Genomic DNA, 19464 nt, shown 5'->3' with positions numbered 1-19464 from the left:
CCCGTGCAACAATAGTGTTTGCTTCAATGTAAAAAAAAAAAAAAGATTTTCATTAGTTACAGGCAAGCCTAATAATAACAGCCACTAATGGTACTGAGCCCAATTTTCCCAAAACCATCTCAGTACTAGCCCTATAATACCCTACTTATCCACCCTACTTATGGCACTGGCTGTACAAATGCCAATAGTTCTCGTTTTTGCACAAGAAAAGAAACTAATTATTGCCACGTAACACAAGCCATAATTTCCAACATATTTCTCAATGTAATCCAAGAATTTCATCTGCTGGAGATACAGATGGCATGCTATAAAATCACTGACTGCTGGCAAAACGACCCAAAATTTCAATGCGTGTACATTATATCAACAGGTAATCGAACGGTTCTTGAAGTTCACTATTAATCTGGTGTATACACTTGAGTATAAGTGAACAGTCTTACAGTTTCTAAGCATTCACAAATTAGCCTAAGCGCCACCACGGTGGCTGAGTGGTTATGGCGCCCGGCTGCTGGCCCGAAAGACGGGGGTTCGATCCCGGCCGCGGCAGTCTAATTTCGATAGAAGCGAAATTCTAGAGGCCCGTGTACTCTACGATGTCAGTGCACATTGAAGAACACTAGGTGGTCGAAATTTCCGGAACCCTTCACTACGGTGTCTCTCATAGCCTGAGTCGCTTTGGGACGTTAAACCCCCATAAACAAAACAAAACAAATTAGCCTAAACTGCTCATTTTAATCCCACAGCAATATCTCCTCATTAAGTCTACCAGCTATTTGCATATCTGCAATAAAGTGACCAGTAGCAATGAAATACTAGACTGTCGCAACTTTTACATCACATATTAATTTCCCTGCCATGACACGACAGTACCCCATGAACCTACAAAAATATGAACAAATGCTACACATGTACAGTGTAACAAACAAGGCAGAAAGAAAAAGGCCTGTCTGAAGCTCTAGAGCTTTTTACTGCTTACAACTTAACTGGGTACACACACATTCTGGACTGTGCCAAACATGTACAGAAAGCTGCCTCTGCGAAATCAGCCAATCAGAATGATACTGCCACGGCCCAGTGACAGGACAGATTTAAAAAGGTGTACACAAGTGCAAATCACAATGAAGCAGACAGCTGATGATGATGAATGATGATGATGAATTTTTACGGCACAAGGGTATCTGTGGCCAAAGAGCGCCATGGCACAAGGTTTTTCTTTTAATCAAGGTGGGGTCAAAGACCCGAAGCAGCTAGCTATAATGCAGGTTCATTACATACGTGAAAAAATTCTGCAGGCACTTTCTTGCATAACAATATACATAAACTAACTATACACATAAATAATAAAGGGGGACACAGCTTCCAATAAATATTTTTTTATTTCTTGATGCATTCACATATTTTTTAGCATATTAGATATGATCTTATGACTACTCTCACTAATCTGCACTGTTATATCCCCAGAAAATTGTTTTATAATATATATTGTTCTCCTGAATCTTGTAAAAAGGCAAGTTAAGAAAATGTGCCAGAAGGCTGGTTCAGCATTCATTGTGTTCCTACCGGCATGCTAGAGGTCGACATTCTTAGCATTTTTTTTTTTGTGCAAAACATTTTTTTTAATTTTTGTGATGCATTGTTCATTGAAATACTTAGGAGTGAGAACCAAATTTCATATAAAAAAAATCTAAAACACAAATTTGAAAAACAAAATGTCTTGACATGCATTACGGTCCTAGGGGTGAAACAAAACAAACAAGGTCAAAACAGAGAAAACAGTAGTGAAGAAATCAGCTTCATAAGCTGATCGGTGGTTAGGGCGCTCGACTACTGAACCGGAGTTCCCGGGTTCGAACCTGACCGCGGCGGCTGCGTTTTTATGGAGGAAAAACGCTAAGGCGCCCGTGTGCTGTGCGATGTCAGTGCACGTCAAAGATCCCCAGGTGGTCCAAATTATTCCAGAGCCCTCCACTACGGCATATCTCTCTTCCTTTCGTCTTTCACTCCCTCCCTTATCCCTTCCCTTACGGCGCTGTTCAGGTGTCCAACAATATATATGAGACAGATACTGCGCCATTTCCTTTCCCTCAAAACCAATTATTATTATGGAGCAAGGGCAGCCTTGTCCTGTGTAGGTTCTCCTCTTGTCCCTCGTCTTTTTTCGGCTGGTAAAAAGTATTCTTTGAAGGGCATCTATGGCCAAAGAGCGCCATGACACAAGGTATTTTCGACTTCTCAAGGTGGGGTCAAAGACCCACTTCCCAAGCATTTCACCCTAAATAAGCCGAGCACCAGACCAGGGGAAAGCTTGTACCAATTGTATCACCGGTGGGTACCCCGCAGCGCTGGGGATCAGCATCTAGTCATAAAAATTAAACGGAGAAAAACGCCAATTGTTCGAGCGTTTCCCTGCAAAGCACAGTTGCCTCAGTTCCCGAAACAACTCTTTTTAGAATCCTTCCCGGTCGATTTCAGCTAAGAGACTTCGGGACAGCCTAAAAGGCGGCGCATACAAGTTGATACAAGAATTAAAAAAAAACATTTGTCCATTTTTCAGGATTTCAAAGCCACGTACCTGCCTAAAAAAGTTTAATTATTTATTCTTTCTGATGGTTAAATAATTTATATTCATGGACATTCCATTTGAAAGATGAACCGCCAAATTTTGTGTCCCTGCTGCAGTTTAATGTTTAGACTCCAGGTGGTGTCATCAACATCAAATGAAAGTCGGACTAGAAAAAAATTTTTGCTTTCTGGCATGCCATGGAGACCCACTATGTCAGTGCAGTCCAGCATTTTCATCACAAAATGAAACTACTGCAGATGAACAATCAATAGAAGGGTCAAAGGCACAAGTTGTAAAAGCCTGTGCAGAAGCTGAGAAAAATGCACACTGCAACAAGCACTACACTAAGAGACTGAATACTGACCCGATACAACTGAACCTATTTAAAGCACTTGCAGAAAACAAAGGTGACCTTTATGCATTTACATTTCTTTTCTTTCTTTGTATGTGTCCTGTAAGTTTTGGTGTAAGTTTTGCAAAAGAAAGAAAACCAAAATTCCAAAGAACATCCAGGACTAAGTCACCATGCACTTATATTAACTGACATGGGGGCTACATAGCTAACGGACAGCTGCAGGTTGGTTCATGATAGTAGAAATCCACTTTGAAATATATGCACAGAAAAATGGGTGACAAAAACTGAACTCAAATTGCCTGAGCTGAACAAAATTGTCTATGGCGCTCCCCAAAACTAGTCGATTTGTCTTGAGGTTTTGTTAAACCATTGACACTAATTATGGCGAAAACATATCATGCAAAAAAAAACCTTAGAAACCCTGCTCCCTATTATATGAGCAACGGGATTACCACAAACCACAAGCTGTACAGTGCAAATAAGTTCGATTACCACAAACCACAAGCTGTACAGTGCAAATAAGTTCCGCTGATAAAACAGCTGGCCATAAATATAGCTCCTAGTTTATGGTACCTAGAATGCGTGTTCTGCTTGAAAGTGGCACCACAAAATTTAATGCGTTCGAAAACACAGTGGTGCACTTCTGTTGCAGATTTCTGTCGTGACGCGAATGATTGCAGCTTTCGGGAAATAGACAGCGATGCAGCGTAGCGTTCGTGACAAAATACACCCGCTCGCGCCCCGTGAATAGGGCAAGCTAAAGTGGTAAATATTTATATATTTAATAATCACGCTGTACAAAACTGGCGCGCGCGCGCGATCGCGTGCGCGGGGAAACGACAGTGCCGCGCTCACTATGGAAATGAGGACTTTGCGGGCGCACGGCGCGCAAAACAGCGGAAAAGAACTGAAAGCCTAGCGCACCGCTGGGGGCTCGATGCCCGAAATAAACAACGAAGACAAACGGAAACATGTGCAAAGACGGCTATGACGTACGTACACAAGCAGTCTCGACGTAAGCGACTATCACTGCGTTCAGCGGCAGCACTGACTGCGCCAGCCGCCAGCTAGCCCTGTGTGACACACTCCAGCTGGTGTGTTTACCGAACAGCGAACGCTCTTCCCGGCAGGTCGCACATGTTCACGCATTGCTTCAAATAGCCACGATACCAACCGTGTACCAATGCAGACAGTACAGGGAACAAAATAGACGCAAGTACGGCCCTTGTAAACGCTTAGACACTGTTTAAAGGCTAGTGACACACTGGTCTTACCTCTTCGACATTGCGCCGTGGTATGTGCAGAAACGAGAGGAGCAGTTTGAGCTTAACCTGCGATTGTAGATCGATGAAACACTCTCTGATGTTTTTTAACACATCCTGGTTCAGCTGGGAGCAGATAGAATAGCCTGACCACAAGTCATTACTTGTTCCCAGCTTATTATGAAGCCACAAAGACGTGTCGCTGTCGCGCACGCACGCCATCTTGCCATGAACAATTTTTCAGACGCCATTTTGAGAACCTGGAAGCCTCAAAGCGGGCTTCGCAGCGTAGTTCCAGCTTACTACCGTTGCAGCTGGTTGTCGCCACCATTTGTTTGCTTTCGGTTTCGTTTTTGCTATGAAGCTTCGTCGTTGAGTATGACAGTTGGTCACATTATTGCCTTATCGTAAACTAATTCGGCCATTCATTAGCTTCACTAATTCGCGCCACTTTCACATGAATGCACTGATGGAGAGAGGTCCGTGGAATGGCCTCCGTGGGCCCTGCATTTGCCCTTCTTGGATCGAGCGCGCTCCGTTTCAAGCTCATCGGTGCAGCTAAAATGGATAAGTTTTCTGTAAACGCCTTTAACCATAGAGTTCCTTAATATAGTTTCTTAAAGGGGCCCCGAAACACATTTTCAGTGCATTGTTTTGCCTGTTGGTTGCAGAGAATCAGTTATAGTGGTGCTAGTAGCATCGGTCGTACTGCGTATACTGCGGTTTTTAAAACTTTAATTAGCTCGCAAAAACAAATTTGTGGCGCTGTCGGTGTCACCGTACAGTGGCGGTTTTTAGCAGCGCATATGACACCACTTAGTGGGAGCTTGAGAGATATGTTTTGTCAAGTTTTTGTGTTTTATAATACATTAACAAAAGCAACTTGTTTGCCCTGGATAAAAGCACTGTGAATAAAGTAAAAAAATACACCACCAGAGGCTCTGGCTACTTTTTTCATCGAAGGACTTTGCGCCTCTCTGTAAACAGCCTACGACCTAGCACTCAACACTTATGGCTACTCTCCATCCGTATCCGAGGGCGGCTTTGCGGAATCGATCCGATCGAGCAATTGCACTCTATAAGCGTTCGTTTCGGTTCCAAGGAAGGATGCGTTCGTTTCACATTTAGCAGGCAGTGCGTATCGTCAGCTCGTGGAGGATTACCGGGCGGCGGCGCCAGATGGCGCCACATTCCCGTCAACAGCGCGCGTTCCTTGCTCGCCGTCACCAACCAGCGCGCTAGGAGCGACGAGCGATGGTTGGCGGTAAGCAGTAGCGGTACGCGCTATGATAAATGTGTCTGATATTTTGCGCAGGCTGTCACACCGTCGCAGTATCTTGCGCTCGAGTTCGGATCCATAAGTAAGGGAACGTCACTGATCAGTGTTCCCTTCTGCGCCGTCGACGTGACGGTGAAGCATCGCTGGGGCAGCTGGGCGTTCACATGGTTGTAACCATGCAAACGGCGCTGCCAGCCTTGGCATGAACGAGTTACAGAAAACAGGCAACCATGGAGTGCAAACTTTCGCCACTTGCTCAGATAGGCTGTTTTGATTGGTCGCACTGAGTGTCGTCATAGGGAGAGTGAAATGAGAATGGGAAGCTTCGCGAAAATCGAGTTGAGGGCAGCATTTTGTTTGCTTGTATTTTGAAATTTCTTCATTTAATAGGAGGATGAAGATGAAGAAGACATGCCAGCGAAACGGAGACATTGGCTCCGGCTTTTATGATCAATTTTGCAGTGTTAATTATTTGTTACTGCGGTATAACTATACCATTGTATCCGTGAAGGTGCGGGTTATCAGCCAGTACCGGCGGCTACCACAAAGTACGAAGTTTCGCCAATTTTCCGGGATATTCTGTGGAGGTCGGCGCCGTTCCTCTAAGCCTAAACGAAGAGCTTGGAACTGCCCATAGCGAGGCCTAACCTTGGCGTGGGAAGGCTATCGTCTCAGGCAGCGGCTGTACAAACCGAGATGGCGAGATGTGTTGAGGTACAAGGGGAAGAAATCTCTTCAGAGGAATTCAACAACGGTGCAGACTGGTCGCACGTTGGCTGGCGTATAAAGACCTTGGCCGGCGAAGGGTTTGCCGCTCGCCAGTCAACACCTACGACGAACAACTTTGCCAGGAAAGTGAAAGCTTCGATGACGAGGGTAGCAAGGATGCCGGACGCCCTACCACGAGAGGAGATCAAGGTGATAGTGCGGCCTCGGGGAGGCCTTAACATCGCGAGGACTCAGATTGCCACCGTGGCATCAGCCATCATGACGGCGGCGAACGTTTCAAGGGACGACGGGGCAGCGGACAACGGGGCAGTCTTCCACTGCCCCAGCAGTGGAAGACTGCCAAAACAATCCTTATTCCCAAACCAGGCAGGCCACCGAACACGGACAACCTCCGGCCCATCTCGCTCACGTCCTGCATGGGCAAGGTGTTGGAGCACGTCCTCATGTGTAGGTGGCAGGATTACCTGGAGGTGTCGGGACTTTATCCCACCACGATCATCGGGTTTCGCCGTTCCCTCAGCACCCAAGATGCGATGATTCTCTTGAAAAACGATATCATTGACGCTGATACCCGAACGAAAGATAACAAGGCTATCCTAGGGCTGGACCTGCAGAGCGCCTTCGATAAAGTGAAACACTCTGCGATCCTAGCCCAGGTGTCCACACTCAACATGGGCACAAGAACGTACAATTACATCAGGAACTTTCTGACGGGGCGGACTACCGAGCTCTACGCCGGAGATCTACGGCTCCAACCGAAAAGGCTCGGCAGTGTCGGGACCCCCCAGGGCTCGGTCATCTCCCCGTTGTTATTCAACCTCGTTATGATCGGGGTGGCCAAGCGACTCTCTCGAGTTGAGGGGGTCCGGCACACTATCTATGCCGATGACATCACGCTGTGGGTTCCGGGAGGCAGCGATGGTCACATTGAGACCACCCTGCAAGAAGCCGTCGACGTGATCGAAGACCAGCTAAACGAATCCGGATTGATCTGCCCACCGGCCAAGTCAGAACTCCTGGTGTTACCACCAAAGTACGTCAGACGTAACAAAAGCGAACCGAGGGATTACGAGGCCATCAAGATCGTCACGAGGAACGGTCAAGTGATCCCTGAGGTCGACAAAATCCGGGTGCTTGGCATGATTATAGACAAGCGACAGGGCAACGGCGAGACCATTTCCCGTCTTACAGCCAAGATTACCAACGCAATACGCCTCATCCGACGAGTCGCCAACCGCACGGCCGGTATGAAAGAAGAAAGTTTGATTCGGCTTGTGCACTCCTTCGTAGTTAGCCACGTCACCTACGTTGCAGCCTTTCACAACTGGATGCAGTGTGAAAAGAATAAGATTAACGGCCTCATATGCTGAGCTTACAAGGCGGCGCTCGGCCTTTTCGAGTGTACGGACACCAACAAGCTCCTGAAACTCGGGGTCCACAATACCCTTGAGGAACTTGCGGAAGCGCAACAGACTGCCCAGCTGGAGTGGCTCTCTATGACCGAGGCCGGTAGGCGTATACTTCATTACTTGGGCTTCATGCTCAGGTTGAAAAAGGCCACTAGTGACGTTCCTGTTCCTGACGGGACCCGATGCCGGATTCGGGTAGACCTCATCCCTAGAAACATGAACCCTGAGTTTAATAAGGAGCGAAGAGCGGCGAGGGCCAAATTCCTCATCGACTTTCATGCCAAGGATGCGCACGCCAGGTTCGTGGATGCGGCTGAATACCAGGGAGACCACACGGCGTTCGTAGCTACTGTCATCGATGCGTCATCAGGCGCCACGAGGGCAGCGGCAAGCTTACGGGTCCCAGAGGCATGTCAGGCGGAGGAGGTAGCCATTGCCTTGGCCATTGCCGACCCCGGATGCCAAACGGTGCTGTGGGATTCCCGAAGTGCAGTGCGGAATTATGCCAAGGGCAAAGTGTGCGGTGAGGCTGTGCGCGTTCTGTGCTCGACTGACCTACAACGGGAAGAAAGGTATGTCAGACTCAGGTGGTTCCCGGCGCATGCGGGCAACGATGCGTCGGAGAAGCACGCTAACCACAACGAGACGGCACATGCAGTGGCGCGAGCGCTAACCAACCGCGCTGCTGCAACCGACCGTCCAACGTGGTGTAGTGCCAAAGACCACATGACAACATTCAATGAACTTACGCAGTTTTACCGCCTCGCTCGAAGGACTTTCCCACCCCCACACCCGGGACTGAGCCGAGCGGAGGCGGTGCTGTTTAGACAACTACAAACTTGTTCTTTACCAACCCCGGTGTTAATGACTCATCTATACCCAAACTTATATGAAAGTGATGTGTGTCGCGTGTGCCAGCGGGCGAGGGCAACTCTGACGCACATCCTATGGGACTGCACAAAATTCCCCGACGAGGCTTCTAAAAGCATAACGATTCCGCCGCGACTCGCGGCTGCGGCGGAATGCTCCGACCGTGACGTGCAAACCTGGGCCGTCCAGCAGGTCTCGGCGGCTCTTGAGCGACAAAGGCCTCAGATCCTCCGCTGAGTTGCCGCCTGGGCCCCCGTCACGGCGCCATTAGGTCATGATGCCATTAGGCCATGACGTAAATAAAGTTGCTCCTCCTCCTCCTCATTTAATAACTCCCGTTTCTATGCATCGATTCTTGTAATTCTTTTTGAGTCAGCATCTGTATGACATAAAGAATCCATATGAAGTGTAATCAGCATGCGTTCAAGCGGTGTTTCGCAGCCCCTTTAAAATGACTAGAGCAAAAGCTGGCAGCACTACACTTCATCCACCATAGAGGCGCGTAGGAACGCAGTAATGTCGGGAAGACGAGGCGGTGCACAACGTGGATTCAGTTGTAAAAATTCGGCTATTCTCGAGGCAAACGTTGCGAGAGTCTGTCATTCATGGAGAAGAAAAAACGCTGTCAGTTGCCGCCTGTGTCTTGGTCCATCCTCTCAGTGGGTACATGCCATTCTACACTGTGAGAGAAGAGAAAGCAATTTAATGAAAGGAAAGAAGTAGAGGCCGGCCGCGGCGGTAAGATGACCCTGGAGAGACTGGAATCTACCCTGGCCTGCTACTCCACACTGGGGAAGGCAGAAAGGGAAAGTAAAAGGACAGTTAGTGTGCAAATGGGGAGAGATGTCATAATGCATTAATTGCTTGGGAAGACCATGCACACACTGGGTGGCACTCATCTCGCATAGAAGACGTGTACCATTGCACACACTCTGCGCACAGTTGCAGAAATCTGCACTCTCTCATGCCCAGCAGAGACACATATGCAATCGCACCACCACAAATGCTTATGCACATGTGTTCCACACTGTACATTATGCAACTGCGTGCACAGCACACGCAAGTGTCACAGACAGAAATATATAGGACAACAAGTTCTATACCTCGAAGAACTGCTTATATGTGCTTGTCCAGTTGGAGGCTAGCTTGCGACAGGGATTCGAACCGACGACATATGCACCTTCAACCTTCCCAAATACTCAGACTTTCGTCATGCAACCGTTCATCGTGCAACCGCTCACTGTGGTGCCGTACGCACATTTGTAGGATTCTCGGCAGAAACATAAACTTGTATTAAAGAACTTTAATGCATGTACGAACATTACACGTATAGAATTGCACCAAGCGATAATGCTTTTTTTTTCACGTATGTATTGCCATTGCCTGTATCTCTCCCCAGATCTCTGCGTGGGCGGGAACTGAGCCCAGGTAACGTGGTTTTTCTCATATCTTGATCGCACCATCCCACTTGATTGACTAAAAGCCGCTGTGGGGGGGGAATGGGGAAAGAACGTTAGTCACATCTTGAGGTCAGTGTCAATGTATTGTCCTTTTTTTTATGGCTGGACCCGATCAGAAGGGCTCAGTCAGCACCCCTACACTGTCCTGATCAGGCCGCTTTGGCTCCCATATGCAGCAAATAGCTGTGTGCTGGTATTTGTGAACAGCATGGTATGGTTATCTGTGTGCCAGAGGGACTGTGTGGCTATTCCGGTTTCAAATGCAGTACTGCCAGCTAGAGTAAATGGGTAAGGTCCGCTTGGAAGCAGAGCTTGCAGTGCAAACACGTTACCGCGATGATGCCGGGCCATCGCCATTTCACCAGAGAATACTAGTGTGTGGTATATGCCATGCCGGCATAAACCTAATTGATAAACACATTTTGGGAAGGTGTCAGGCAGGTCTTGCATAAAAAGAGGACCGGCAGAGTAAGTTTTCCGATGTGGGAATGACTTGAAGTACGGAGAGTGCACGGGCATAGTGCATGGTAGCTACTGAGGAGGTTGTGCAGCTAGGAGGTCGTATGGGTTTGCCCTGCAGGGCAAACAATTTCTGAACAAGCTGTGTGTGAATCAGTGAAGACTCTGACTGGTTTGATATCAGTGCGTGGGGGGGGTGGCAATGGCTCCCGAGATTGCAAGCAGCTCAAGAACGTGGCAGGTGTAGGCCCCCAGAGTAGACTGAGGTCTGCATACAAACCCACGCCATTTGAGCTTGATTGCAAGAGAGACCATCATCACTGCAGACATTGAGGGTATCGGAGTGAGCTTCTGCAAGCTGACACATATTGCAAGGAGCTTTACAGAGGGGAACATTGTCGCGAGCTAAGGGGCGACAATTGCTGAAAAGCAATTGGAGTATCCCGTATCCCATGGGGGTAGCAACTGTAAGTGAGGGGGCATCGTCATGTTACTGAAAGTCCCGAGCCAGAAGGCACCGGCCTTATAGGGCATTTTCCAAGTGAATGTGATGTCGGATGTTGGCCTCGCAGATGATGTCCTGCAGTGGTGGCAAGGCAGCAATGCGTTCAAGTGCAGGTACCTTGCTGTGGTTACGGAGCCCACCGATGATTCGTTATGCAGACCTGTGAAGGTGTTTGAGATTCTAGATGTCGGTGAGAATGTACATATGGAAGCGCCATATAAGATCTTCACAGCAACAGCCACAGCTAAGGCGCAACAACAAAGTTGTCTTGCTCCTCCAAACGTGTTAGAGGCGTGAAATGCTGTATGTAGTATGGCTGGCCATGCCTGTTGTATTTTGTGCCCCCACTTGTGGCATCTGTTACAGCTGGCGACAGGCAAATCGAGTACTCCAATTTGTCCGTTCTGGGATTTTACGGTGTAGCCCAATATAGGAAGGAGATACGCATGTCGCAGTTAATTTCTAGTTTTGGTCAAACGTTATTACATTGTCCTATGATTTCTTTTTTTCAGCATTTGTGAACTGTTACAAATAAGCTTTGGAACAACATTCTCATAACCTGCAAATATTAAACATTCCCTACTGAAAATTCTAATAGCAGAAGTAGCTAAAATTTGCTTATCGACAGCCAACAGTCAATTATACTCTAATACGGTATCAAACAGAAAATCTATGCTAATCCTGTTTGTTGGATTCCTTATTACACTAATTAGTAGAAAATAAGCAAATAGGCTATTAGGATTAGGATCTGATATGGTATTAGATTCCTTGACGCTGGTAGGTACTGATGGTGTTTTTCAACTAGCAGATCTTTGCAGCTGCATATATCAGAGACAGTGCTCTTACAAATTGCATGCACAACCCCAAAATTTAATTCAAAAACTTTGTATGTTGCCCATCTACCACTATCCCTTGCGACTCATGCCATTCACAGCCGAGAGGATGACATCTGTCGGACGGAAAGTACGAGTTGCAGGCATTAATTACGCTGTATTGTAATACATGTTGTCTTTGATATATGCTCCTTGAGAAAGTTGGTTGTTCTGGCCTTACAGGGTTACTTCAACATTTTAGCAAAAGTTGCATATATGTTGTTTAAATGTGTAGATTAGGTTGGGGTAAAGTTATTTTACCATTTCAGAAACATTAGAAAAAAATTACAAGGGCATTTAATTATTATTATGCGATGACAAAGCGTTGTATGAGAGATTTTTCGCATATCAGCACTTTTTTTTTGGTGTCCACATTTGCGGAATTACATCTTGTATACAAGGATTATATAGTGTATATCACGTGTACGAATGTAGACAAGTGCCGTAAGGGGATACAAAATGTGTTAAGGACAGGAAGAAATGAACCCACAGAATCAAGGGGTTGGGAATTACATGAAAAATTTATTAACAGAATTCAATTTGCTTTTAATATAAAATTTCTTGGTTGCTCAAAATAAGCAAAAATTTTTAGTATCACAAATCAAGTCAAAAGAGGCCCATCTCTTACCAGTAAAGAAACAACACTGGTGTGCAGGTTCTGCATTTACTTTTATAACTCTAGAGAAATCCATCCCAACCATATGCTTTACTATGGGAACACACAAAATACAAAGGCAGCAGTATAAGAACCCTCTGTTTTATGTCGTGAATCATGAAAAAAATTGTGGTTACACACAAAGAGATTGAAGTGACGCACACAAACAGCACTTTTAAAGGGACACTGAGAACACTTTCACCAAATTATTAAATTCAATTGTACAGATTTTTGTGGCTCCACTGACATTTATATGGCAGAAAAATACATACTTTCCAAGAAATTTAGAATGGAAAACATATTTTTAACCTTGCCACTTGAACCAAATCTGACATCGAGGGTAACGTCAAGCAAGAGCATTCTATGATTGCCAGTAGACTGTTGGCAGCAGTGGAGTCATCTTGCAGATCTGCCAACCAAATTGTGCCCGATGCCACTGCAGTTCACTTGTGACCGCCACCTACGGTTGCGCAATACCTGCATTTTAAAATTTTACTAGCCTTTTCACAATTAGAAAGCGATAATCAATCAGCATGGGTCGATTTCAATTTGTCATCAGTGTCCACTTGATTCAAGCAGCTTCTCATGGTCTGACGAGCATGTGTTTTCATGTGCGCCGGTAGAGAACTTCGATTGCTGAAGCGCTTTGGGCACAAGGGACAGCAGTACCGTTGCTCCCCGGTGTGTCTCAACATGTGTTCCCGGAGGTGAGTTTTCTGTCTGAAGCTCTTAGGACATAGGGTGCAGCCGAATGGTTTCTTGCCCGTGTGCATGTGCTCGTGGTGTGTCAGAGTGGAAGAGTAGATCGTTGTGTAAGGGCAGTACCGACACAGGTACTTCCTGTGGCCCTCGTACCTCTCCCTGAACTCCTGTATCTCCTCAAGACACAATGAGATGGTGCCTGGATGTCCAACATCAGTGAGGGCAGGTGCACCTGCATTCAAGAAAAGTGTTATAGAGCACAACTGGCTTGAAAAAAAGGACATCTGTAGGAGTCACACTGTTATGCTTTTAACTTATGTTGCTCACTTGGCAACATCCTAAATTCAACTCCTGAACACTAGGTGCTGGAATGCCAGTTAGCACTGGCAGCACAGTGCACATGGTGACTAAAAGAGATATAATGGTGTCTTGCAAGGTACAAGATTTTAGCTGTGCATGGCTATGCTTAAAGCAATGACAAAGTGAATCTCTGTTGTGGCTAAATGATGCATTATATGCTCTACAGAACACAACTTTCATCCTTGCACTAGCACCTTCATTCGTCATGATATGCTTTAGAGAAAATCTCTGATCTGCACCTCTGTTGCTGTAATATCTGACAAGCGCCTGGGTCACATCGACTGGAGTGAAGTTCACGCTCTCAGCTAAGCCAACATTCAAAGCCAAGCTAAGCCTAGCAGGCGGCTTCGGTTACAATGAATGTCGTACACTTAGCCACCAGAGTGGTTATGAAGACATCATGATGGATGTCAAAGGATGCGTCGGGTGCAAGAGATACAAACTCCCCTAGTAAACACCTCCCACATTAAACAAATTTTCCTCAACAAAGGAAATGCATCTAAACATGCACAAAAACATTGAGTGCAATATGGACATAGTATGAAGCAAAGAAACAGTACTTGCATATTTGCAAGTCGGGAAGCAGCACCCCTTTGTTCAGAAGTACACAGCACATTGACAATGGCAACAAGATCCTGATAGATGAGCTGGGCACTTGATCAAAAATTTTAACTAATGGAGCATGATATTGAAACTAATGGAGCATGATATTTAGCCCACACATCTATGCCGATGCTGTTACCAAGCAAAATTGAAAAAATTACCAGGGCACTTAAGTCTGCTTACATGAAGGAATGCAAGAGCATGGAACATTCTTAAACGTCGGTTTTTTCAGGAAGCCAATACGTAATCTATTATATTTATTTTTACTTCTATTTATAATTATTTTTAATTATGTTTTTATATATTTAAACTTTCATCTCCACGTGCTACTTCAACGTCCATAGCTGTTTTGACATCCAGGTGCTATGTGGACATCCGTGGCTATTGTTTCGTCAAAGTGTAATTAATTTATCGCAGTTCATCAACCAAATGTTTCTCACAGTAAGATCTCATCACGCACTATCTAACACAATCAAACCTTGGCACATTTATGTTCACAGAACGAAATAATCGTGCAGAGAGTTTTGCTAACACGACACACGGGACATAAACACGGGCTACTGTGACGTCAAAGCGTAATTTTCATGTTTAATTACTTCCATAATTAAATCACATCGACAAAATTTTTCCCACGCCGACATGTCATCACACACTATCTAACACAACCACTTTTGCATATTTATCGTCACAGAACGACGTAATCGTGCAGAGAAAGTTTTGCTGACGCAAAACTCGGGACATAGCCATCTAATGCTTTCACATTAAAAGAAAAAGAGGCCTCCATGCAATTACACACTATGAAATAAACAAGACTTTACAGATTATATTTGAAATGAGAGCACATTACAAAATAAAGTGTGCTTTTGAGTATCATGCTGTGTGTTTGTTTTCTAATGACTGATAAGTCTTGTTCGCAGCTAATCTTGAGCTGTGCTTCCAAATGCACAGTAACCACAAGAAATATAAAGAAATAAGCTTGTATGCCCTCGTGTGCATGCAAAATTCAACGTTCAAACATACTGTAGTACGTAACAGAAAAAATCTCCCAAAATACACACAGCACTTGAAACTCAGCAAAAGATCTATAAAATCTATCTGATCAGCCATATAAGCTCATCTTTGTAGTTCCAACATAAATGCACACCATACGGAAGTAGCAGGACTCACGACAAATCCCAACAAGCATGTATATAGCTGTATACCTGAAGTGGCTCACTTCAAAAAGGCCATTTTTATGTTGTTCCAATACTGCACATGTAAATCTCAAATGCCAAGTCATTTTGCAAAGCACATAGCACACAGACGACAGAATGAGACAAGCAAGTTCAGACAGGAGAACTTCACCAGGGATATATTTTTGCATTGCAATGGCTAATCGTGAAGCTTGACAGAACCAAACGATATTTCGCGCCTAACTGCCTGCTTTAGCAGAAATTATTTAGTCTAGCTACACAAATGTTGAACAGTAGAAACACTTCAAATTTAAGCTTTCCTTCCTACACCCACTGCAGTCACAGTCTCCAATATTTCTTCCACTATATTCACTGCATACGAAGCATCTCTAGCCATGAAAACACAATGCTAACAGGCAGGCAACATGCGGCAGATAACACTAATACAATAATCATTATATCGGAGCACCTGCAACAGCAAGGCACTGTCATAAGAAAACCTGTATTCAGTATCAGAATATCAGAAAGAAAAAAAATAAAGCCAACTATCAGAGACAAGCGACAGTCAAAGAAAAGGAACGCAGGCTAGATAAGGATTCACATTGGCTATCTGTTGAGCACAAGATTGAAACTGACAAACATAGCCCTGCTCCTAATACAGATTTTGCTCACAGTCCTGACTTGTGCACGATAAATCTTCTGTACGAAGCACCAGCCAATGTGGCATGAACCAGATGCATTTCCATTGACACAGCATAATATGAGCAAGCAACACCAACAGGACTGTGTGCATTTTGAACAAAAGTTTGAGAAAAACAAAAGCAGAAAGGTGGTTTGCCATAGCCCCTGCAGAGTTAGCTAGAAGGCACCAAATACTCAGGCAAAATCCTTTGCACTATCTACATCATAAATGCATGCACAACTAAATGAATTGATGTGAACATTCTCATGTGGAGACCCTGAAACACTCATGTTGGTATTCTTTCTGGCGTCTCCCCTAGTCTCATCGTCTTTCGCAGTCTCTGTTGGCTTTTGTTTCTTGAAGACAACTTGTGTTGCACCACTGCAAATAAAATTCCACTATTTTTCAGCATTCTTTCAAGACAATGACAGTGTGTTCATGAGTACACTACAGGAGAAGATTAAGAAAAAAGTTTCCATACTTTCTGCCCTTCCTGTCTGCACAAAAATTCAAAAGGAGGAAAAAAATGTTAATATTTCCAGAACTTCCCACGGGACATGCCTAGACTGCATAAGAAAAACTTCCATTCTTCCAGTTGCTTAATTATGGAATCTGTGTCAAGACCTCATATCTCCACATCGTGTGTCATCGCCAGTTTCAGCATCTCAATTTCAGTTCTTTTGACTGATTCCTGTCAAAAGTAATAGTAATCATTTCAGCACATTTATTTTTCATTTATTTAATTGTGTACAAATCGATCAATTTGGCATTAGTGTATAGCGGGGGGAGGGGGGGTAAACAAAAATGCAAAAGCACCGACAACAAGTGTAAACACAGTCAAACTGAGCGAGCAGCGATGCAGCTGCAGAGCACTTTCTAAGTACTCATGCTTGCAAAGCAAACAAAAGAACATGCGCACTCACTATATCTGCGCCAGAGCTACTGTAAAACACAAAGGAATCCATCTAAAACCAATTTTGTCACATGCTGGGCTTGAAATGGTTGTACGGGATATTTTTCGCATATCAGCACTTTCTTATGATGTCCCCATTTGTGTAACTACACCTTGTATACAAGGATTTTACATCGTAGGTCACTTACAACTGTAGACCGAGTGCCAGAAGGAGATACACAGTGGGTTAAGGACAGGAAGAAATAAACCCACAGAATCAAGAGGCTAAAGACATAAAAAATTTATTAACAGAATTCAATTTTCTTCCAATAAGAACTTTCCCATTTGCTCAAAATTAGCAAAATTTTTTTGGTATCACAAATCAAGACAAGGGCTTACTACATAACCATCACTTATTAGTAAAGGAACACAACAGTGGCATGAAAGTTCTGCATTTACTTTATAACTCTGCTGAAATACACCTCAATCATGCATGCATTTAATATGGGTACACGCAAGTTGCAAGGGAGAAGTATGCTAAGAACCCTCACTTTTATTTCGTAAATGACGAGAAAAATTGTGGTTACACACAAAGAGGCGGAAGTGGCACAAAAGCACAACATACAGCCCTTTTAAAGGGGCACTGAGAACACCTTCACCGAATTATTAAATTCAATTGTACGGCTTTTTGTGGCTCCATTGACATTTTGTATGGCAGAAAAGTACATATTTTCTGGGAAATTTAGAATCGAAAATACATTTTTTCCTTGCCACTTGATTCAAATCTGACAATGAGGGTGATGTCAAGCAAGAGCATTTGGGCAGCAGAGGAGTAGTCTTGGAGATCTGCCAACCAAAATGTGCTCCATGCCATTGCAGTTTGTGAAAAACCACATGCAGTTGCGCAATACCCGTATTTTATACTTTTACTAACCTTTCTGCAATTATAATGTGATAATCAATCAGCATGGGTCGATTTCAATTTGTCATCAGTGTCCGCTTGATTCAAGCGACTTCTCATGGCCTGACGAGCATGTGTTTTCATGTGCGCCGGTAGAGAACTCCGATTGCTGAAGCGCTTTGGGCACAAGGGACAGCAGTATCGTTGATCCAAGGTGTGTCTCAACATGTGTTCCCGGAGGTGAATCTTCTGTTTGAAGCTCTTAGGACATAACGTGCACCCGAATGGCTTCTCGCCCGTGTGCGTGCGCTCGTGGTGTGTCAGATGGGAAGAATAGATCGTTGCGTAAGGGCAGTACTGACACAGGTACTTCCTGTGGCCCTCGTACCTCTCCCTGAACTCCTGTATCCCCTCAGGACTCAATGAGATGGTGCCTCGATGTTCGACAGTGTTGAGGGTGGGTGCACCTGCATTGTAAAAATTGTGCCATATAGTGCAACAGGCTTAAAGAAAAAATGACTGACGATTTAGCATGGTTAGTCCAAATGAGAGTTACATGCACTAGCATTTCAGTTTTCATTCTCTTATTGGTCATGGTCTACCTTACATTAATAGATCCCCTGGAGTCCTCATACTACAGCAGTTAAACAATGCACCACTGCCCTGTGATGGCAGGAGTTGCCACTGGTGGGGCTTGTGAGACCCAGGTTGCTCTCCATGAGCAACCTCTTGCATCTAATCATTAACTGAACTGCCACCTGCCGCTGTGGGCAGTTTGCTCGCAAACCGGTAGGCAGGCTGAGATGACATCACAAGGTCACACGACCTAGGTGGCTTACCTGCCACCCAGCTCTTCAAGGTCACAGAGGGACCAGACAAACATCAGCGAGTGGGGGCTCTAGTGTTAGCACACTAAAATCTACAGAGACTAGTAACCTACGTGGCAGGTGAGCCAGCTAAGTCATGTGACCTTGCAACGTCATCACAACCTGCCCACACACAGGGACTACACAGAACAACTGCTCAGAGGACAGGTGGAAGCTCTATTGCTAGTGCAATAAACAAGAACACTGGTAGGAGTACACACTCTGCTATGCAATTATGTTGCTGCACTTGGTAGCATCCTAAATTCAACTCCTGAGCCCAAGGTGCTGGAACATCATTTGGCACTGGTAGCGCAGTGCACGTGGTGTTGAACAAAATTATACTGCTTTATTGCAAGGTACAAGAATTTGGCTGTGCATGGCTACTTTTAAAGGGATACTAAAGCAAATCTCTGTTGTTATCAAAGGATGCACAATTTACTGTACAGAATGTAAAACATTCATCCATGCATCGACATGTTTGTTCGTCACGAAATGGATTACAGAAAACCTCTGACGACTACATCAGCACCTCTGTGATGTAATATCAGGCATGTTTTTGGTAAAATTCATGCCGCTAGCTAATCCTGATCCAAAATGTGCAGCCAAGCTAAGCCAAGCAGGCGGCTCCAATCACAATGGATGCCTGCCCCAGCCATCAGAGTGGTTATGACAACATCATGAAGGACATCAAAGGATGTGTCAGGTTGCAAGAGATACGAACTCCCACATTAAATGCACCTTTCTCAAAAAAGGAAATGCATCTATACATGCACAAAAACACTGAGTGCAATAGGGATGTAGTATGAAGAAAATGAACTATGCATGAATAATCTTTACAAGTAGTGAAGTAGTGTTCCTTTGTGCAAGG

At 44.9% G+C, this 19464-nt stretch overlaps 1 protein-coding gene across 1 annotated transcript in view; it reads right to left on the bottom strand.

Moving 5' to 3' along the window:
- Nelf-A (Negative elongation factor A) overlaps window positions 1-4446 on the bottom strand; it is a 48775-nt gene extending 44329 nt beyond the window's left edge. Inside the window, exon 1 of the mRNA XM_077661829.1 lies at window positions 4193-4446. Coding sequence (XP_077517955.1) covers window positions 4193-4402 — 210 coding nt within the window. The 5' untranslated portion in view covers window positions 4403-4446. The remainder of the gene's footprint in view (window positions 1-4192) is intronic.
- Between the last annotated feature and the right edge of the window lie 15018 nt (window positions 4447-19464).

This window comes from Amblyomma americanum, chromosome 4 (assembly GCF_052857255.1).
Source record: "Amblyomma americanum isolate KBUSLIRL-KWMA chromosome 4, ASM5285725v1, whole genome shotgun sequence".
Lineage (NCBI taxonomy): Eukaryota > Metazoa > Arthropoda > Arachnida > Ixodida > Ixodidae > Amblyomma > Amblyomma americanum.
This window is presented reverse-complemented; position numbering and strand designations above follow the sequence as displayed.